The sequence below is a fragment of the Ostrea edulis genome, chromosome 4 (assembly GCF_947568905.1).
Source record: "Ostrea edulis chromosome 4, xbOstEdul1.1, whole genome shotgun sequence".
NCBI lineage: Eukaryota > Metazoa > Mollusca > Bivalvia > Ostreida > Ostreidae > Ostrea > Ostrea edulis.
In genome coordinates this window covers 45,348,659-45,370,986 of record NC_079167.1, presented here as the reverse complement: position 1 = coordinate 45,370,986, position 22,328 = coordinate 45,348,659, and the positions used below count along the sequence as shown (strand labels likewise).

The following is a 22,328-nucleotide window of genomic DNA, read 5'->3' as shown; positions in this document are numbered from 1 at the left end:
TATCTTGTGTAGAAATTTCAAGACTCTAGCTTCAAAACTAACGGAGGAGATGTGTGGACAACAAGGCCCTTCAAAAAGTCACTAAAAGAGAGATAACTCCTGACCGGAAGTGACGTCAAGCACGAAATTTTGCAAGCAAAGTCTCGTCACCAAAAGACATCTTTCCTGAAAATTTCGTGAAAATCGATCGAGAAATGGCTGAGAAAAACGCGTGTACTACCAAGGAAAATAATAATAATAATAATAATGAAGAAGAAGAACGCGAACAATAATAGTAAGGTCTTCCGCAGGAGACGGAAGACCTTAATAAAACAAACTTAAACTTATTTGAAATTAATGAAATGAAATTAGACTATTGCAAATCATAGGCATCAAAAGTATATTAGAAAGGGCTAGCTTCGTTGATCAGGACTCTTTCGGCTGAAAAATGTATGTTTTGGGAATATTTTGGTGAAGATTAAGCCCCCACCCTCCCCTTGTTCTAACACCCATGCAATCAACTAGTCTAGCTTACAGAAATCATTCCCAACATGGGACCACATTTCATGATATATACTGACAACAAATACATTTCATTGGTTGGTTGTTTGTTTTACGTCCCATCGAGAATTATTTTTCACTTACATTGAAATGCCACCAGTTGTAGGTGAAGTACCACAAATTTAGACCTATGCTTAGCGCTTACAGCCGTAGCAGTGAGGATTCTTTAATGTGCCAACACCTGTCGCTACATGGGACATCCGATTTTAAGGACATATCCTAAAGATCCGTGATTTTGGCGAAGGAGCAATCACTACCTATGTTTACGTCTTAAGTTTGATGCGGCCATGACACAAGCGGGGCTTGAACTCACGACCTACCGGTTACGAAGCGAATGCTCTCAGATATCACTGAGCTACTGCTGGAGTTCAGTTACAAATCTGCAAGATATGCGTATTTTACTATTTGTTTGTGATCTCTAATGTCCTCCTGGAAAACGCATTTAATGTTGGTGACATTCACAGAGAATTTACATGTACATGTAATACTGGACACCAAGGAAAACATCAATTTCACGACGGAGTAATAAATAAATTCATACATTATATTCTTCATATGACAAAAATAACGGACGTGAAATGGAAAATATGATATAACGTCAAAAATTACTAAAAATTTTATAATCACACGCAGCTTGAATTCTTATTCATTTGATATAAGAAAAAAGTTTATTTATATAATTAGTGTGACCTCAACATTTGAATGTACGATAAATAACTACCCTAATCGCGAAAAAACTTTACGCTGATTGTGTATTAACATTCCAAAAACTTTACCTTAATCTGTAGCAAATCTTCGAGGCAGGTTTTCTTGTTAAATACGCCCAATTTAAATGAAATCTCCAGATAGCCATTTAGAACTAACACTATACCTATTTAATTGGTACAAAATAAATTTAGAACTCAAGACAGAAAACACCAATATTTTAAGGAGAAAAGTGGAAGCGTATTTGCCTGTCGCCATTTTGGACTAGGGTAAAGTACATTACTACACAGTGAAGATGCAGAGCTCCAGATAATTTTTTACCACAATGAGTATTTACCCCCTGATTTTCAAACCAATGAGTATTTTGCTTTTCAGAAAAAGTCAAAAGAGTATTTTGTTAATTTACTGATTATCTTTGCTGTTTGCCACTAATACAGAATTTGATCACTTAATCTAAATATAATCAGATATTATGTGACTGAGTGTCTGGCATATAAATTTTTTTTTGAATTTTTTTTTATTTGCAAATTTTAGTATCTGATAATAACATTCATACATGCATTCACACATATAGTTTAATTATAATAACATATCAAGGTTGACAGTACCAAGTAAAGAGTGGAAAGGCATTAATCAAAAATATTTTTCCATACAGCCCAGATTGTACTGAATTTTTTAAAATTGCAGTTTTTTGAAAATATACAATTTGGTAAATTTCATCCTAATATATTGTAATACACCCTCAAAAGATGGTAATCTGTTATGTTTGAAACATAAATATATATATATTGTTTGGTATATAAAATTATGAAATTTATTACTTTGTTTGAATTTTGTAATGGACAATCACCAAAAATAATATTAAATACATTGAAACCAATTCTATTTGTTGTTTTCTCATAAATATGTAAGCTTAGTTGGTTCCACAAAGTTCCTTTCTTGTCACAAAAATAAAATTGTGTATTGCAACCATTGTGCTGCTGAATCTGATGTTAATTTAAAACATATTTCAAAAACTTCTTTGGTTATTAATGATATCTCTATAGCCCCTCAAAAATGGACAGGAATTCCATTTAGCAATTGAAGTCGGAATTTTTTCTTTATAAGTAATGTTCTTATATATATTGCATTTCTTATGCAATAGTATATCTTCATAGTGGAAAGGTGTGGCTGGACCATTAAGGTAGCTCCATCCTCATGTGACTTATCAATATTAATGGTTAAAAGTGGAAAAACTTTATTAATTTCCACTCAATATAGTTTAATTCAATTAATAACCAAAGAAAATGTATATGTTACCACCTTTTTAAAGATGTCAGACATACAAAAACAAAAGTATACAGCAACATCAGAAAATCACACATTTTCGTTAAACAGAATAATAAAAATAGATAAAAACTTGTTAAAATGACAAAATTTAGATACCAACAGTTTTAAAACTGCTAACTCATAAATATGTATAGATTAATTGTGGATGTTAGGGAAACCAGTGTATAATAGACATCCAGTAGAGGAAATTTCAGCATAGGAGTTATTGCCCTTGACAACATTTTTTAATCATAAATAATTGATTATTTGTGGAAAATGTAAACTTTTTCAGTATTAATAGTTTACCAGATTTTTTATTATATCCAGTGAATAACATTCCTCAGAAAGATATATTTCTATCATGTGCAAAGTTTAGTTTATGAAGATTTTTGCAATAACCTATGACATCACATGAGGATCGATCAACCTTAACATATTTTCTCAACTCTTGACTCGCAGTTTTTTGCCATTGTAGAAATAGAATTTATGATACTGTTGTATTGCATAAAACAAACATGATCAATATCAAATTTTTTTCTAAATCTATCCATTGTTAGAAAAATACCGTTAAGAGTCTACAAAATCATTGTTAACACCTTTTTCATACCACTTTTTTGCAAACACGTATGACTTGTCATTTTTATGCCCCCCTTCAACAGTCTTCGACATTAACCGGTGGCCCGAGGCCAGTAAAATCTTTATCGGGCTTCTAAAAATATTTAACCCAGGAGTCCAGAGGGCCTGTAAATGTTTTATTGTATGTTTTGTATATATTACAAATATAGTGTGAGATTGAATTAGACTTTGTCATGACTTACATGTAGCAATGAAATTTCACATCAAAAAATGATCAACCGGACCTGCCTTTTATGAAGTATAGGGAGGCACAGGCACTGGAAGTTAATGTAAATATATAGTATGTCCATATATAAAAAATACATGCACATACTATATATTTACATTAACTTCCAATGTCCGTGTTGAGATTCCCGTGGGGTTTCGGGTTAGAATAGGTCCTCAGTACCCCTTTGCTTGTCGTAAGAGGCGACTAATAGGGGCGGTCCTTCGGAGGAGACGGCAAAAACCGAGGTCCTGTGTCACAGCAGGTGTGGCACGATAAAGATCCCTTCCTGCTCGATGGCCATAAGCGCCGAGCATAGGCCTAAATTATGTAGCCCTTCACCGGCAGTGGTGACGTCTCCATATGAGTGAAATATTTTCAAGAGGGACGTAAAATAATATTCAACCCGTGTAGGGAGGGGGCTCGTCAGTGAAATTCCAAACCTCACAAGCGTATTTCGTAATCATAACCATCGGATCCAAATAATTAAAAAAAAACCCAGTAGTACAAAGAGAAAAAGAGATCGAAAAGTTAGCCCCATTGGACCGAGGGTGGGCCTTTGCTGAGATTTAACAGTAGAACATGAGCCTCTGATGTCATCTGTTGCAAAATAAAATAAGATATAATAATGTCAGTTGTTCTTTAACTATGGTCATCTGGATATGTATTTTCCTACAGTATGCTTGTACCTTGCAAATGACAAGTGGTCAGATTAGAAAAAAACATTTTGGGCCATTAAAATATTGTTCGGGCTTGCAAAATTATTATACTGGGAGGCCCGAAGGGCCTGTGCTTCACAAAGTTTTTCGTGAAGACTGCTTCAAAGAAGAGGGGCATATTGGTTTGCACCGGTCGCTCGGTCAGTAGACCACATGTCCGCTCAATATCTTGAGAACCATTCACTTGATCGTAATGATATTTCATATGTGAGTTGGTTATGAAAAGAAGAGGACCCCTATTGTTTTTCAGGTCAAAAGGTTAAAGGTCAAGGGTCAACCTACTCTGGACATAGGAATGTACACTGTACTGTCCGCTCAATATCTTGAGAACACTTTGCTTGACAGACATCAAACTTGGTACACTGGTACATCTTAAGGAGTAGATGACCCCTATTGATTTTGAGGTCACCTGGTCAAAGGTCAAGGGTCAAACTGGACATAGAAATATATTGACCACTCAATGTCTCAAGAATCCTTTGCTTGACAGACATCAAACTTGGTACACTGGTATATCTTTAGAAGAAGATGACCCCTATTGATTTTGAGGTCACATGGTCAAAGGTCAAGGGTCAAACTGGACATTGGAATATACTGTCTTCTCAATATCTTGAGAACCCTTTGCTTGACAGACATCAGACTTAGTACACTGGTACATCCTCAGGAGAAGATAATCCCTATTGATTTTGAGGTCATGTAGTCAAAGGTCAAGGGTCAAACTGGACATAGGAATATACTGTCCGTTCAATATCTGGAGAACCCTTTGCTTGACATACATCAAACTTGGTACCCTAGTACATCTTCAGGAGAAGATGACCCCTATTGATTTTGAGGTCACATGTTTAAAGGTCAGGGGTCAAACTGGACATAGGAATATACTGTCCGCTCAATATCTTGAGAACCCTTTGCTTGACATACATCAAACTTGGTACACCAGTACATCTTTAGAAGAAGATGACCCCTATTGATTTTGAGGTCACATGGTCAAAGGTCAAGGGTCACACTGGACATAGTAATATACTGTTCGGTCAATATCTTGAAAACCCTTTGCTTGATAGACATGAAAGTTGGTACACTGGTATATCTTCAGGAGAAGATGACTCCTATTGATTTTGAGGTCACATGGTCAAAGGTCAAGGCTCAAACTGGACATAGTAATATACTGTTCACTCAATATCTTGATAACCCTTTTGTTTGATAGATATGAAACTTAGTACACTGGTACATCTTCAGGAGAAGATGACCCCTATTGATTTTGAGGTCAAAGGTTAATAGTTGAACTGGACATAGTAATATATTGTCTCCTATATTTTAAGAATTATTTGCTTGATTGACACCAAACTTGGTACACTGATACAGCATAAAGAGTAGATGACCCCTATTGATTTTTAGGTCACATGGTCAATCCACTCTTGACATAGGAAGATATTGTCTGCTCAATATTTTGAATTGATGATACTACTCTCAATTAAATGATGCATGTGTATAACCCTTTTCAATTTTGCACCATGGGGGGCATATGTGTTTTACAAACATCTCTTGTTTTATATATATTACTAGGACGTTTCGACCCTAAAGACATTTCGACCTCATATGTTTCGATGATCAATTGTGTTTCTTTTCGTCTGACGGTTCTAGCCTTTTTTTTAATGAGGAAATCTCACGCTTATGTGAAAATCTGTGTTTAGTAGAATAATATGAATTCAACTTACCAGACATCTTGAATTGTCAAACTCTTTGGGTGTAACGAAGGTTGTTTAGGGTGACTTTCATATGTATTTGGATGTGTATACATTGATCTCATCATTATCGTCTTCACGCCAAACACTGCCTCTTAATTATTTTTTAAAGGCTTCGCTTTTGAGTCCACGAATTAGCGCCAGTTTTGTCACGTTTGATCGAAGTTATCTCGCATGCTGCTCTTTGTAGTCACAGCGACAATTAATTCCAATAAAGAAATAAGCATTTGTTTACAAACTTTACAAAAATCATTATGTAAATCAAAATCTCCATAACTAACAACACATTTATTTAACATCATAAATACATAACACTGACATTCCAAAATCAATTCATCAATACACATCAAGCTAAATAGATTAAATAGACATACATACATTTATGTAGGCTCAAGTGAGCTTTTCTGATTAAAATTTGTCCATTGTCTGTCGTCGGCGTCAAACTTTTCACATTTTCAACTTCTTCTCAAGAACCGCTGGGCCAATTTCAACCAAACTTGCCACAAAGCATCCTTGGGTGAAGGGCTTTCAACTTTGTTCAAATGAAGGGCCATGTCCCTTTCAAAGGGGAGATAATCACAAAAATGCAAAAATAGGGTGAGGTCATTTCAAATTCTTCTTCTCAAGAACCACAGGGCCAGAAAAGCTGAAATTTACATGAAAGCTTCCTGACATAGTGCAGATTCAAGTTTGTTCAAATCATGGCCCCCGGTGTTGGATAGGGCCACAATAGGGGATCAAAGTTTTACATACTAATATATAGGATAAATCTTTAAAAATCTTCTTCTCAAGAACCACTGAGCCAGAAAAGCTGAGATTTACATGAAAGCCTCCTGACATAATGCAGATTCAAGTTTGTTCAAATCATGGCCCCTTGGGGTGTGATGGGGCCACAATAGGGGATCAAAATTTTATATACAAATATTTAGGAAAAATCTTTAAAAATCTTCTCAAGAACCACAGGGCCAGAAAAGCTGAAATTTACATGAAAGCTTCCTGACATAGTGCAGATTTAAGTTTGTTAAAATCATGGCCCCCGAAGGTTGGATGGGGCCACAATAGGGGATCAAAGTTTTACATACAAATATATAGGAAAAAATCTTTAAAAATCTTCTTCTCAAAAACCATTGAGCCAAAGAAGTTGACATTTACATGAAAGCTTTCTGACAGTGTAGATTCAAGTTTGCAAAAATCGTGGCCTGCTGGGGAAGTTTGGGCCATATTAAGGACTAAGGTTTTACATGCAAATATATATGGAAAGTCTTCGTATATGGGCCAAGGTGACTCAGGTAAGCGATGTGGCCCATGGGCCTCTTGTTCACTAAGTTATGGCCCTTAGACTTAGAAAAATAGCATGAATTATTAGTTTTCCGGAGTTTTTTTTTTTATGTGCTTGCAGATATTCATTTGATATTTTGTACATTGCTTTGCCATAACAAGTTACAGATCAAGTTCGAGTTTCGTCTCAATCTGTTGATTTTTCACTAAGTTATGGCCCTTGGACTTAGAAAAGTAGCATGAATTATTAGTTTTCCAGACTTTTTTTGACGTGCTTGCAGATATTCATTTGATATTCAGTACATCATGATAATTGCTTTGCCATATCAAGTTACAGATCAATTTTGAAGTTTTTTTGTACCTGAATAGTAGTTGATTTGCAACCATTAATATTCCTATCTTCAATTCTTGGTTTCCCAATCTTCCCTTTTATCATAACCTTGGTCTCGTAATGAACTTCGAATATTGTTGCGGTCCAATAATTTTTGCCTCCAGTAGGGGACTATGTATTGTTATGTAATACTCTCAGAATGCTTGTTTAAAAACAAATGTAACCAATAATCAACACTTGAAACATGATGAATAAATCTTTTAATCAATGCAGCTTGAAATAAAGTTTTAGAATAATGAATTTATTCATTTATGAATTAGTTAAAGGGGCGTGAATTCTAACTGTCACCAAATATTGAAAATTAATCAGACTATATTATATATTTCAGTAATAACACCAGTATTTTATTATTATGCCCCCCTTCGAAGAAGAAAGGCATATTGGTTTGCACCTGTCGGTCGGTAGACCACATGTTGTCCGCTCAATATCTTAAGAACCATTCACCTGATGATAATGATATTTCATATGTGGGTTGGTTATGAGTAGAAGAGGACCCCTATTGTTTTTCAGGTCAAAGGTCAAGGGTCAATCTACTCTAGATATGGGAATATAATATCCGCTCAATATCTTGAGAACCATTCACCTGATGATAATGATATTTCATATGTGGGTTGGGTATGAGTAGAAGAGGATCCCTATTGTTTTTTAGGTCAAAAGGTCAAAGGTCAATCTACTCTGGACATAGGAATATAATGTCCGCTCAATATCTTGAGAACCCTTTGCTTGAAAGACATCAAACGTGGCACACTGGTACATCCTAAGGAGTAGATGACCCCTATTGATTTTGAGGTCATATGGTCAAAGGTCAAGGGTCAAACTGGGCATAGGAATATACTGACCATTCGATGTCTAGAGAACCCTTTGCTTGACAGACATCAAACTTCGTACACTGGTACATCTTCAGCAGAAGATGACCCCTATTGATTTTGAGGTCACATGGTCAAAGGTCAAGGGTCAAACTGGACATAGGAATATACTGTCCGTTCAATATCTTGAGAACCCTTTGCTTGACAGACATCAAACTTGGTACACTGGTATGTCTTCAGGAGAAGATGACCCCTATTGATTTTTAGGTCACGTGGTCAAAGGTCAAGGGTTAACCTGGACATTGGAATATACTGTCCACTCAATATCTAGAGAACCCTTTGCTTGACAGACATCAAACTTAGTACACTGGTATATCTTCAGTAGAAGATGACTCCTATCGATTTTGAGGTCACATGGTCAAAGATCAAGGGTCAAAATAGACATGGGAATATACTGTCCGCTCAGTATCTTGAGAACCCTTTTCTTGACAGACATCAAACTTGGTACACTGATACGTCTTCAGGAGAAGATGACCCCTATTGATTTTGAGTTCAAAGATCAAGGGTCACACTGGACATAGGAATATACTGTCCGTTCAATATCTTGAGAACCCTTTGCTTGACAGACTTCAAACTTGATACACTGGTACATCTTCAGAAGAAAATGACCCCTATTGATTTTGAGGTCACATGTTTAAAGGTCAAGGGTTAACCTGGACATTGGAATATACTGTCCACTCAATATCTTGAGAACCCTTTGCTTGACAGACATCAAACTTAGTACACTGGTGTATATTCAGGAGAAGATGACTCCTATTGATTTTGAGGTCACATGGTCAAAGGTCAAGGCTCAAACTGGAGATATAATATACTGTCCACTCAATATCTTGAGAACCCTTTGCTTGACAGACATCAAAGTTGGTACACTTGTACAGTTTCAGGAAAAGATGTCCCCTATTGATTTGGAGGTCACTTGGTCAAGGGTCAGACTGGACATAGGAATATGCTGTCTGCTCAATATCTTGAGAACCCTTTGCTTGACAGACATCGAACTTGGTACACTGGTACATCTTCCGGAGTTGATGACCCCTATTAATTTTGAGGTCATATGGTCAAAGGTCAATGGTTAAACTGGACATAATGTATTGTCTCCTATATTTTAAGAATTATTTGCTTGATTGACACCAAACCTGGTACACTGGTACAGCATAAGGAGTAGATGACCCCTAGTGATTTTTAGGTCGCTTGGTCAATCCACTTCTGACATAGGAAGATATTGTCTGCTCAATATTTCGAATTGGTGATAGTACTATCAATCAAATGATAGGGGCCTCCGTGGCTGAGTGGTTAGAGCATCGCACTCAAAATAACACGGCCTCTCACCTCTGTCGGCGCGGGTTCGAATCCCGCTGGCACTGGTAAGTGAGAAAGTTTCCCAGTTTACTTTCGGAAGGTTGGTGGTCTCTTCCCAGGTGCATTGTACCTGGGTTCTCTCTTCCACCAATAAAAACTGGGCGCCACCGGGTGACTGAAAAATTGTTGAGTGTGGTAGTAAACATCAATCAATCAATCAAATTATGCATGTGCCTAACCATTTTCAATTTTGCACCATGAGGGGGGGGGGGGGGGGGACATATATGTTTTACAAACTTCTCTTGTTACAAACACTTTTAACCTCAAAGCAGACACATGAATATTTAATTTTGGTGATTAAATAATTATTGGCTTAATTGAATTACAAAATTGCATATGTTCCTCCAATTGTTTTCCAAATGTAAATGAATTACAAAATTACGCAAAAATATTTGGTAATATTTTGCTGAAAGGAGTGGGCATGACTTTCTTCAATATATTATATTTTCTTTTAATTAATTTCATTATAGGAAAGCTATATACTACATCATAAAATTATAAAAAGTCACAAATAATTTATATTCATTATGAAACATATTTCATTTCACAGAAATATATCTAAATATAATTTCAAAACTAATATGTCATTTTAGTTTTCCTGCGATCTGTGCCTCTACATGTATAAAGAACATGCGCACTCAAATGCGGCGGATGTAAATATGGTGATCTCCGTGAAGAAATCGGATTTCAGAGTTCGAAATTACCTCATGTCCGTAAGTCCGAGACTAGTAAAAAACATGTCGGACTAGTAAACTCTCTATAGCACTTAGTCCAAGTCCGTACGGACTAGTGAAAATCTGGAAATCAATCTTGAATTGGTTAAGATTTTAGCAAGATTTGTCTGAGTCTCTTAGATGTTTGAACTTATGGTCGATTACCTGCATGGTTAAGTGTTTGCGTGACTATGACATCATGATCTTCCAAATACATGAAGTGCGTTCGAGACCGCCGTTCTTCGAACGAGCACAAATTCCTTCTGATTCCGAACTCCAAGTACGCATCACGAGAACGGGTTCGAGGTGCAAGAACTGCAAGCAGTGTGATCTAAGAACAAGCACGTTTGTGCACACATATTCTCGTCATTCGCGACTCTAACACAGGAGTTCGTAACACTATAGCTCATGGCTTGGTCAATTGAGTGAATTTTATTGACTTTATTGATAAAATTTCGAACTCCTGTGACTCTAAGAACTGAGCACGAAAACAATGGGAACGTCGATCTCGAACGCACTTATGGACTTTTATAAAAGGATTAACTCGGAGGTTACTGTATGCTTCTGAAGATCTTGAACAGGTTGGGAACACTTCCCCTGTAGCGAGATATTCTCGCTAAAACGCGATTATCCCTCTTTAGCGAGAAATAAACATTACCATAAACAGGTGTTTTGGCGTCTTCATTGAAAATAATGGCAAATCCCGTGCAACGCTGAATAAGTGCGACACGCACTCAACATGATGCGAATTGTTTCTATGAAATTGACAACATAGTAATGAAATTGTATTCCAAAGTTGCTGCGTAAGAGGGAGGCAGTCTGAAATCCAGTACACATCGTGAGTGTTTTTGTTTTGATTCATATATTTGCAGAAGTATTAGACATTTTAGCACTTTTTCTTCTTTTCACGTGAATCACGAAAAGATGTACTCCGCGAGTGTTTTTCTCTGTTGTACGCGATATATCTATTCTCGCTAGAGAGGGATAATCGCGTTTTAGCGAGAATATATCGCTATAGGGGAAGTGTTCCCAACCTGTTGAATGCAAAATAAAGTATGGTGGTCTTTTTCTTCTGTAGGTGTCAGAAACTGCATTGCTTGCAACTGTGATGTGTTTTGATTTCATTAAATACTATTGAATAAAATGAAGATCATTAAATATAAAATACTTGTTTGCCCAACTACCGTATCTATTTTGTATTGCTTAGAGGAGTTACGAGATTGATCACTAATCGTTATCTTCACCTTTCATACTGGACGGACTAGTGAAATGCTTTGCGGACTAGTAAACATCAATAGTGACTAGTCCGTATGGACTAGTGCTTGAAAAAGTTAATTTCGAACCCTGGGCCATTGTTTTACACAAATTAGTCGGGGTACAGATGTTTAGTTGATGTACTCTTTATTAAACATTTATGGTATATACCCTATAGAAGTCGATGTATGATTCGAAATTAAATCCTTAACGAAATCATCAACATTTTGGGAATACACAACACGAAGATGACACATGACTTACTTTCAGTTTTACCTCGTTATCTTTAACAGGTTGGCTATTTGTAACTCGACAAATTTTCATCATGATATCCATTGCACGGTGTAGAAACGGACTAGGCTAAAGTACGTTACCCTAGTCCAAGATGGCGACAGGCAAATATGCTTCCACTTTATTTGTTCAAATACTGATGTTTTTCTGCCCTGAGTTCATAATTTATTTTGCATCAATGACATAGGTAGTGTTAGTTTTAAATGCCTATTTCAGAGTTCTTGAAAAGTGTCGGAAAAGCAAAAAAAAAAAAAAAAGAAAGAATATTTTGGTTTTCACTTTCACCTAAAAAAAAATTTAAGGGTCGGTAGGTAGTTAGTGTTTTTGTTGTTGATTTTATAGGTTGAATTATGTTCCCCAAACAAAGTTTGGGAACATATTGTTTTTACTCTGTTTCTTCTTATTATTATTAAGGTCTTCCCGTCTCAACAGAAGACCTTATAGTGATTCTTATGTTTCTTTTCCTCTATTATTATTATTATTGAGTCGGCTCGCGAAGCGAGATGCTCCTTGCTATCAACGGCGTGCGGATTTATCGCGTCTCACAAACTCTCTGTTTATACTTACACCGACAGCAAATAAATCCCGCGCACAAAGATCTTCAAAAATTGTTCATTTGCTTTTTGAACAGCTTCATCAAGTTTTGAAGACATATCACAGTGATTCATTTTGAAAATGGGGGGGGGGGGGGGGGGGGGGGGGGAATGAAAACATTTTCATATATAATTTCGAATGTTCATGCGTCCGCCGGGATGCACAGTTATATCGAAATCATGCGTCCTGAGCAAATTCAATGGATAATTTACGCAGGACGCACGCCAAAATGAATCACTGATATCATACATGTATGTTGACATTCTTATAACAATGTAATTTAAATGAGTCCCCTCAATACGTTTAAAGAAACTAAACATAGTGCGCATGAATACATGATGTAAGTAACAGGCGATTGTACTTTTTTTTAAATTAAACATGCGACGTACGTGTGTATAAATATATCAAGTACAAAAATAGATTCTTAAGCATGAAACAAATAACTTGTAAGTAAATATTTCTTAGTGAAGAAAGTAATATCTCGCTTTCTTGGGTTGGAAAAGCATAGTAAATATTTGAAAATGTACGACCGATCATACTCCCCGTCGAGGCCTCTTCGAAAGTGTGTCAAAGCCTAAACCATGTGACTATTTCTGCGGAAATCTACCGGGGTGAGACGAGGAACGCACGTTCAGTTTGTCATGTTTTCTCTTTCAGACTTTTCTACAGTCAGATATAGATAATCACATTTACGGTGATTTACCGTATTTTGCCGAATATATTTAATACGCATGCCCTTTTGCCAAGTTTTGGGGCCTGTAAATTGTGGAAATACCATTGTTCGTGTGTACAATCGCATTTAGCTTCACGAGAAATCTTTGTGGAAATAATGCAGGTTCTCAAAAAAGCATGCACTAGAATTTGTATACAGTTCAACAAATTTGTTTTTTAAGAAAACGGCAATCTTGTCCTTATACACACTACATAGCAGTATTTTGGGGGAAATAATGTTAATTTCAGCAAAGCACGAGAGTTTGTAGCAATAAAGTTTTAACAGACTCTATATTTTTTTTGTTTAAAGTTCATATATATATATCCGATGCGAGCGTTCAATATTTTGTAATCAAAACATCACCCAAACTTCGAAAAATGACGTACCAAGGTGTGATATAACGACCCCCCCACCCCCCCTCGGTAATTATAAACATATCTATAATCAAAGCCAGTACTTTAATTGGTACTAAATGAAGAATTCAAACATAAACCTCTAAAATTTCACCGCTTTTAGATGGGTAAGTACATCAGCCGCAGTCTTCACGAAAACTCAGTGGTCCGAAGACCGAGACCAGTGAATTTTACGGTCGGGTCAGTGAAAATTAAAAATCAGGAAGTCCGATGGGCTTGTAGACTTTTTGTAAGTCACATTAAATATAATATTGGATTTAGATATTCTTAACGTCTTATTTGCTTAAAATTACCATCAAAATAAAAATAAATCAATAAATAGCACATAAAGTAAGCGTTTGGACATCGTGGTTTGTTTATTTCGTAAAGAACGATAACTATACATGCGAATATTTGTCAGTTGTTTCCCCTATTTCAAACATAGGTGGCGCAAGACTCGTTTACGTCCTTGTTGACTTCCGGTGTACATAAGATTTATAAGAGAGTGTAAGGTATTTGTTGTGCAAATAGGAAGCGGGGGTAGAATTCCCGAGATATGAAGCTTTTAAAAAATTCAATTGGTTCATTGTCATCAAATGTGACAGCGACATTCCACTCAGCGTCGTGCGCTATAAACTTCAGTCTTCAGTTCAGTCCGACTTCACAGATATTAGATGACGACTTTGTTGCAGAAAGTATTTACGGGGGATTAAACATTTGCTCAGAAGATCGTAATATTCTGCATGAATGTTTTATGCTGAAATTTTTATCTATCCTTAGTGATACAGTCATCAATGATCTTATAATTCTATGACCCCCCCCCCCCCCCCCTTTCTGGACTAGATCTATAAACGAACGGGGGAAATTTGAGTCCTCAATATGTAAACCAAGTATGTTACAAAAATACATTTCAGATGTCATTTAAAAATTAGTTTTAAAGTTAACCAAGGTCGTCAAAATATGAATGAACGCGATTGCTAATAGAACCCCCCCCCCCCCCCCCCCCCCCCCCGGTACGCCGTCACTCGGTACGACAACACGACTGTAATGGAGGGGTGGCTATAATCAGACTGTAACTGTAAGGCAGTGACTATTCTTAGGTCTTGTTTTCATTTTTGATGACTGGATTGTAAATTGATGTCAACACTTTACTTTCATTGTTAATTTTGTTATAATTCAAAAAGTGTTGTAAAATATTGTTTGAATTTCAGGGAAAACGAGTCTGGATTCTTCAATAGTCAATACGTATGAAAATAATCAAAGTATGTGATGAAATTGTCAAACTTTCATAACTTATCAAAGTTTGCATTATCATAGTTATGTTGTTATGCCATGTTTATCAACTGACCCACGGAAGTACAGTCCAATACGTCAAAGAAACGAATACCAGTCCTAGCCTATTTTAACTGTTGACGCAAACCAGAAGAAAAATGCATCTCAAGAGATTAAGATATTTCTGAATTTTTTAGAAATAAAATTTGAATCATATCTACTTTTATCAAAATTAAATGCAAATTCATAAAGCTATAAATTTATCCAAGTGAAGTAAATTACAAATTTCACTATCATATATACAATGTTGTGTTTATAATAAAAGCCACACATAGGCCTATTGTTCATTGTGGTTTTTATTTTTAAAAATCATTGTATTACGTTTTTCAATATTCACTTGTAACTTCGATTTCAATCTGAAGTATGAACATTTAAATTGACCTTCAAATTGAAAAGTGTATTACATTTGTTAAGTGATGTATTTTAGTATTAAATCATTCATATCATGAACTGTCATGGTACATATAAACATGATAAATCCTTATACATGAAAGTAAACACGGGTCAAATTATGTAGGCCTACATCAGTTTCCTGCAACACCATGGACAAACGTCATTTGGATACAACCATTCCTATACGCAGGATACAGTCGTGCTTTTCACGCAGAGTACAACCAACTCATAGTTTATCAATCACAGTATATGGATGGAGACGTGAATTTAGAAAATTAACCAGTCCCATTGGACTGACTAAAACAAATGTCGGTCAATCCGCCATACTTTTAACCAGTCACAGACTGTCGGGCATATGTTAATTTCGAGCCCTGCTCTGGACATAGGAATATACTGTCCATTCAATATCTTGAGGACCCTTTGCTTGACAGACATCAAACTTGGCACACTGGTACAAAGGAGTAGATAACCCCTTATGATTCTAAGGTCATATGATTAAAGGTCAAGGGTCAAAATGGACATAGGAATATACTATCCACTCAATATCTTGAGAACCCTTTGCTTGACGGACATCAAACTTGGAACACTGGTACATCCTAAGGAGTAGATGACCCCTTATGATTCTAAGGTCATATGGTTAAAGGTCAAGGGTCAAAATGGACATAAGAATATACTATCTATTTTTGGTCACATGGTCAAAGGCCAAGGGTCAGTCCATTCTGGACATAGGAAGATATTGTCCACTCAACATCTTGACTTGCATTGGTTTGGTACTATTATCAATTAAATGATGCATGTGTATAACCGTTTACAATTCTGCACCATGTTGGGAGTGGGGGTATTGTATGTTTGTATTGTTTGACAAATATTTCTTGTTTTCTTTATTGTTTTGATGGTAGCATTTTATGACTATTTGATGGATAAACTCTCAAAATATGCACGGATAGTCAGTACAGTAGAAACAGCGATGTTTCTTACAGATGTCAACTGCATAGTCATTGTAACATTGACTAAAGTTTAAGCTCAAGGAATTGATTTGCTAAACATTTTTGTTGGATGGTATCTTCTTACAACCACTGTGGTGCTTATTTGAGGGTTTTCTGTTGTGATATAAAGTACTACAGTAAAACTCGAATATAGCGAAGATGGATATAGCGAAATTACGGCTATAGCGAAGTGAAAACAATTTCCCCGGCAAACTCTTTATACTTACTTAGTCCTCTTCACACTGGTCAGTGCATAAGGCTTCCACAGCTGCTTGCCATCTGTCTCTGTCTTGTGCCTTTCTTTCTGCCTCTCTCATTGTTATTCCAATTGTTTTCATTTCTGCTTCTACAGTTCTTCTCCAAGTTCCTTTAGGTCATATGTTGCTGAAGCAAAGGGTCTATTCGTCCACTCAAAACATCAATAGTGTGATCAGCTGTTTCAGTTTCTGTAGCAACGGTTTTTTTTACGTGGTGACTGAGGGAGCTAGCCTCACGCACAACCCTCCTCCTCTTGCACCCGGGCTTGGGACCGGCGTTGGCGGAGTTAAACTCTTTATATATTCTATATAAAAATCTGCGTCTATAACAAACACGGATATAGCGAATTCACGGATATAACGAAGTAAATTCCTATTACCCTTGAATTAAAAAAAGAACGTAAAAATCACCTTTTATAACGAATTTCTTTTTTTCATTTTAAACTTGTGATTTTTAAAAATCGCTTTTCATTCTCATAAAGGATCCACACTTATTACGAAATTTCTGTTTGTATTTTTTCAAAAAAGGTTGTTAACGCAAAACATTATACTTACACATACGTTTAGCAAATATATTGTCGGTATTGTTTACTATTCTCGTTAATGAAATTTGAAATGTGATTGCATTTATTTTATCGTACACTCCTTTATTTGTGTAAAGCAACAAGTAGTAAATGACAACTGCAATAGACTGTTTGTACATGTATGTATTTCGCATAGTTTTGTTGACATTTTTCTCTCGACATGTTCTTGCGTGACTTAATAATCAATCAAGATAAATTATCATATATAAATTAATGTGTATATTTTTTGTGTAAAAATATTTCTTCTCGAAAATATATAGGCTTAATTTCTCTTAGAGACAATACAAACGCAAGTATATACAGGACACGACACGAGTATTATGCGTGTTCCAAACACGGTGGACCTTTAAAATTGTCGGCACCTTTGAAATCCTATTTCTTCCGCGCGAGCTAGACATTGAAGTCCTCGGAGGATCTCCTTGGATGCCACCGCGCATCTCCACGGATGTCACCTGTACTTCCATCGATGCCACCGTGTACCTCCGTGTGATAAGACAAAGAAATAATTTCCGAAATGATTCACTCAAAAAACCTTTTCGCTTGACCAGCATGCATGCCCCCCACCCCATTCATTATTTAGAAATTAGCTATAAATCATTCAATTCTTGTAATTGTTGTAATGATACGTTGTTTTTTTTTAGGTACATATCCGTATGTAGACTTCCCTGCAGACGTTCACATGTTTTTATGAAACGCTCAAATTCTCGACATCCTGTATATAAACTCCTGTGTTATTCCCACCACTCGTCGATACATTGTTTCACGGCACGTGCAGCACAATTTCACCAAATAAAAGAAGGGCTATGAACAATGACAATCACATGCCAGTAATTTCAATTTGATAAATAGCAGCTCAAAGAAATGTGTAACATTAGCATTGGTTTATTTTTAACGTAAGGTTTTCATTGTAATTATAGGAATAGCTGATTAAGGTCTGCTATATACATGTTTACATTGGAGATGAATTTCATTATGTACTCAACTGTGATGCAGAGAGAGAGAGAGAGAGCAAAGAATCAAACTTTTATCACCTAAACAAATAAAAATTAAAAATATCTTTACTTTTAAACAAACCTTTAGAAAACTCCATACTTTCATAAAGAAAGTAATGAAATAAAATGTGCTCCCCTACCTAGAATGCCCATACTTCATATTAATAATAACACGGTTTTTTTCTAACTTGATAAATACTTTATTACACGCATAAATATTATTTACTAAATGTATATATAACAGCTTTTTGTCTTTATATCTTTCTATACCATTGCATAATGGTGATGAGATCCAATAAATTTAATTTTGTCTTGAAATATCACAAAGTATTCAGTTGACAACGATTGAAATAAAAATGCAGATGTTTTCTCGTTTATTCTTCTGAATGAAAGTTGTTAGTTATAACATAATACGGGGGTAAAATTCATCTCATCGCCGCTAGCAATGGGTTTTGGGTCAACTGTGCCTTCGTGGACGAATAATCTTGGCTAGCGAAGATAGAAAAAAAGAATGTAGGACAGAAAGTCACAGGACAAAAAGTCACGGACAAAATGACCATGGACAAAAAGTCACAATAAGAAATTTTATGAAAGTAGGACAAAATGTCACAGGAAAAAAGTCACAGTTTTATAAGAAAATAAGACAAAAAGTCTTGATTAGAAATTTTTTGAAAGTAGAACAAAATGTCACAGAACAAAAAGTCACAGTTTATAAGAAAATAAAAAGTATTGATTTTTTAAATATATTTGAAAACATATCTGTTCTTTTTGTCAAGTTTAAGAAAATATATATGCCAAATTTATATTTTCTATGAGATTTTGATTATTATAAAATTGTATTCCTTTTATCATATTTATTGTAAAATATTATTTTGATTTTTAAAAAGAGCGATTTTTTTATGGAGATGAAATAAAAATAAGCTTCATGATCATTTGGTTTAGTATTATAATACTACATATTAATGATTGTCAAAACAAAATCTGATGGCAGAATTATGGTTGGCTTCCTTTCACTCCAGATTATTGTCAAAACAAGAAGTAAGTGAACTGTCATATAATAATTGCTATATAAACAAGTTGATGATTTTTCCTTTGCTATTATCTAATAATAAACATCTAATAATGAACTGAAAGTGCTAAATGTGGCAAAACAAACACCAATAAGAATCATATGGCATGTATTCCCTTCTACCTCCCATCCACTGTAAGAAATGTCTGGTGTCTGAACAACAGCTTTAGTGAGCATTTTTGTGACTTTTCCTACTGATTTTGTGACTTTTTGTCCAGTGACATTTTATCCTGTGACTTTTTGTCCTGTGACTTTTTATCCTATCTAATCAAAAGTCATCATTGTGACTTTTTGTCCTGTGACTTTTTGGCCTACGGATTTTGAGACTTTCTGTCCTGTGACTTTTTGTCCTGTGACTTTCTGTCCGTATACCGAAAAAAAAATATGCCTAGATAGTCCGCTTGCATAAACATGTATTGTGAAGGTTAAATCGAAGAATTATCCAGTAAATCCAATGATGTTGTATAGCTTGTATTTATTTTATTTTTGACTGAGAGGGAGATAGACAGCTAAGCACTATAACATCGTTTTAGAAGGGGGGGGGGGTGTCATTCATTAGTCCTAACCCGGACCAGCCGAAAAATTTAACATGTAAAGAAAACAATTTGGGAAATAAAAAAAAAAATATCAGGATGGATAATTAATCTTCCCGTATCTGCATAGATCTCTCTCTCTCTCTCTCTCTCTCTCTCTCTCTCTCTCTCTCTGTTGCTTTCATTATCTAATGCATCTAAATTTTAAAATGATTTCATATAGCAATTAAAGATTTTAATAATCGATAGCGTATATGAATAAAAGCAAATAATCGTGACGTCATTTCTGTTTATATTGATATCAGTCTTTTTTTTCATGATTTAAAAATTGAAGTCGGAAGGGGGAATTGAGACAGTTTCAGACCCCCCCCCCCCCCCCCCCCACACACACACACACGCACCCACACCCACACCCACATATGCACACAATTTAAGGTTTTCGTAATCGGACAATTTAAGCACCATTTTTGTTATTTTATTGCTTGTCAAGAATTTTACACAACTTAACCGGCAACATACCCCTTCTAATACATTGAAAAATATAAGTAATGTTAGCACGGGGCTCTATAAAGTTCAATCTTCAGTTTAGTCATACTTCGTCATTCAATAACTTATTTAAAATTAAAAAAATGTTTGTTGGGTTAGCAGTACTATGATGTATGACTATAACAATGACCTGTGTATAACTTGTACATTCCATGCAAATTCGAAGGGGTTTTTGCCTCAGTAGAACAATGGAGGTCAGCTAATCCTTGTATTTGAAATCAACAGAAGTGCTTGGCTTCTTGTGGAAAGTGTGAAATATATTGGGTCAGTGCAAGATACCCCTGATCTTAGACTAGATATGATATGGCACTGACCCAATATATTTCACACTTTTCATAAGAAGTCAAAACCCAAACTAGCTAACCAGAATTTAATTATACTGTGACAAAGACCCTAGGAATTTGCATAATACTTATTATACAAAAATCATTGCATTATACAGACACTCCCGATGAACATTTTTTTTTATGAAAACCTCTATCAAAGTACATTGAACATAAGTCTCGGTCAAATGTAATTAACTCGGGATTTTAAAAATAAATCATTGGATTGTTTGTATTTTTGCTTCTATTAATTATGTAATAAATTAATTCCAATTTGTTAATCATCGACAATGCTCTAATTTCTATATTGGATCAAGTTATATTTGTCAAGATGCATATTAACACAATATGATGGAAGTAATTATGTTGCACTGCGCATTTGTCAGAGAGAGAGATAGCACATGGTAATTATTAAATATCCCTATTACATGTTGTACATGTATGCTTTTCATTTACTGAATATACTAATTCGCATTTAAAACAGGAATTGCCTGCAAGTACGCATTATTTAAACACAGAATTTAAGAATATTTTAATGAAGAAAGTAGACTAAAAGAAAAAAATCAAAACCAGATTTTCTCAAAAACATAATGGTATCGTTGGAATTGGCTCAAAATGCTGAAAAACAATATAAGTATCAGGGGGGGAAATATTGACATTTTTTCTTTTCTTAAAATTCCACCCCTATGGTTATTTGGCCTGCGACACATTTTCACATCTCCCGAAAGGCGCCCGTGGCCAGAAAAAGCTCCTAGAAGCTGTGTGTATTCACAAATAACACACACCGTGGAACATGGAGGACACGGTGTATCTCCATGGATTTTCCACCGTGGTCTTTCCATGGTGGGGTGTCTAAAACTTGTGTCATGTACTGTACATGTAGAACAAATCAGATTTATAACGAATTCGTTACATTGGAATTATGAATTCGCTATAAACGTATAACGAATTACGCTTATAGCGAATTTTTATAGAGTGTCCGCAGAAATTCGCTATATCAGAGTTTTACTGTATATGACTACATAATGATTTTCCTCCAATTCTTAGCATTTGTATATCATGGATTGTTTAGCACAATCATCAGTTAGCAATGACTCTTTACATCCATGTTGGATATGTACATGTAATTTAAATGGCAGTGGTCATGACTTAGTCAAATTTATAGTCTTCTTACACAGTTATGATGCATTAAAGTATAAATCCTACTAAAAGAAGCGTGCATATGTGAATTCACACACACAATGTTCGTCATCCTTGATTACTACTATCTTGTTCCTTCAAGATTACCTATTCCAGTTGACAATGAAGAGCGAGTCGACTATCAGGCCTTTGATTTTTTATGATACATTGATCTGTAGATGTTTGAAAGTATGTTTTTTGCCGCATCCAAATCAATTGTACAGTTTTCCAGACTCGGTTTGTTTAATTATCATGACATATATATTTTAAAGATCTGCTTAAAACTTGCCGGCACAGGGAGAATTTTAAAATTCTGTGACATTTTCTCATAAATTATTGTGTCATCTCCTCAATATGAAGAGTATGTATAATTCCTAAATAGGTTTAAATTTCATATTGTAGAAATATTACCAAATAGTTTATATCAGCCTGGGCAACACC

At 35.4% G+C, this 22,328-nt stretch overlaps 1 protein-coding gene across 4 annotated transcripts in view; it reads left to right on the top strand.

Moving 5' to 3' along the window:
- The window catches only part of LOC125645726 (ankyrin-3-like), a 139,645-nt gene that overhangs the window by 10,031 nt on the left and 107,286 nt on the right, over nucleotides 1-22,328 (top strand). For 2 of the 4 annotated variants that reach the window (XM_048871517.2, XM_048871518.2), the window contains exon 2: nucleotides 14,905-14,955. The exons of the other annotated variants lie outside the window; for them this stretch is intronic. In XM_048871517.2, coding sequence (XP_048727474.1) covers nucleotides 14,905-14,955 — 51 coding nt within the window. The remainder of the gene's footprint in view (nucleotides 1-14,904; nucleotides 14,956-22,328) is intronic. 4 annotated transcript variants of the gene reach the window in all.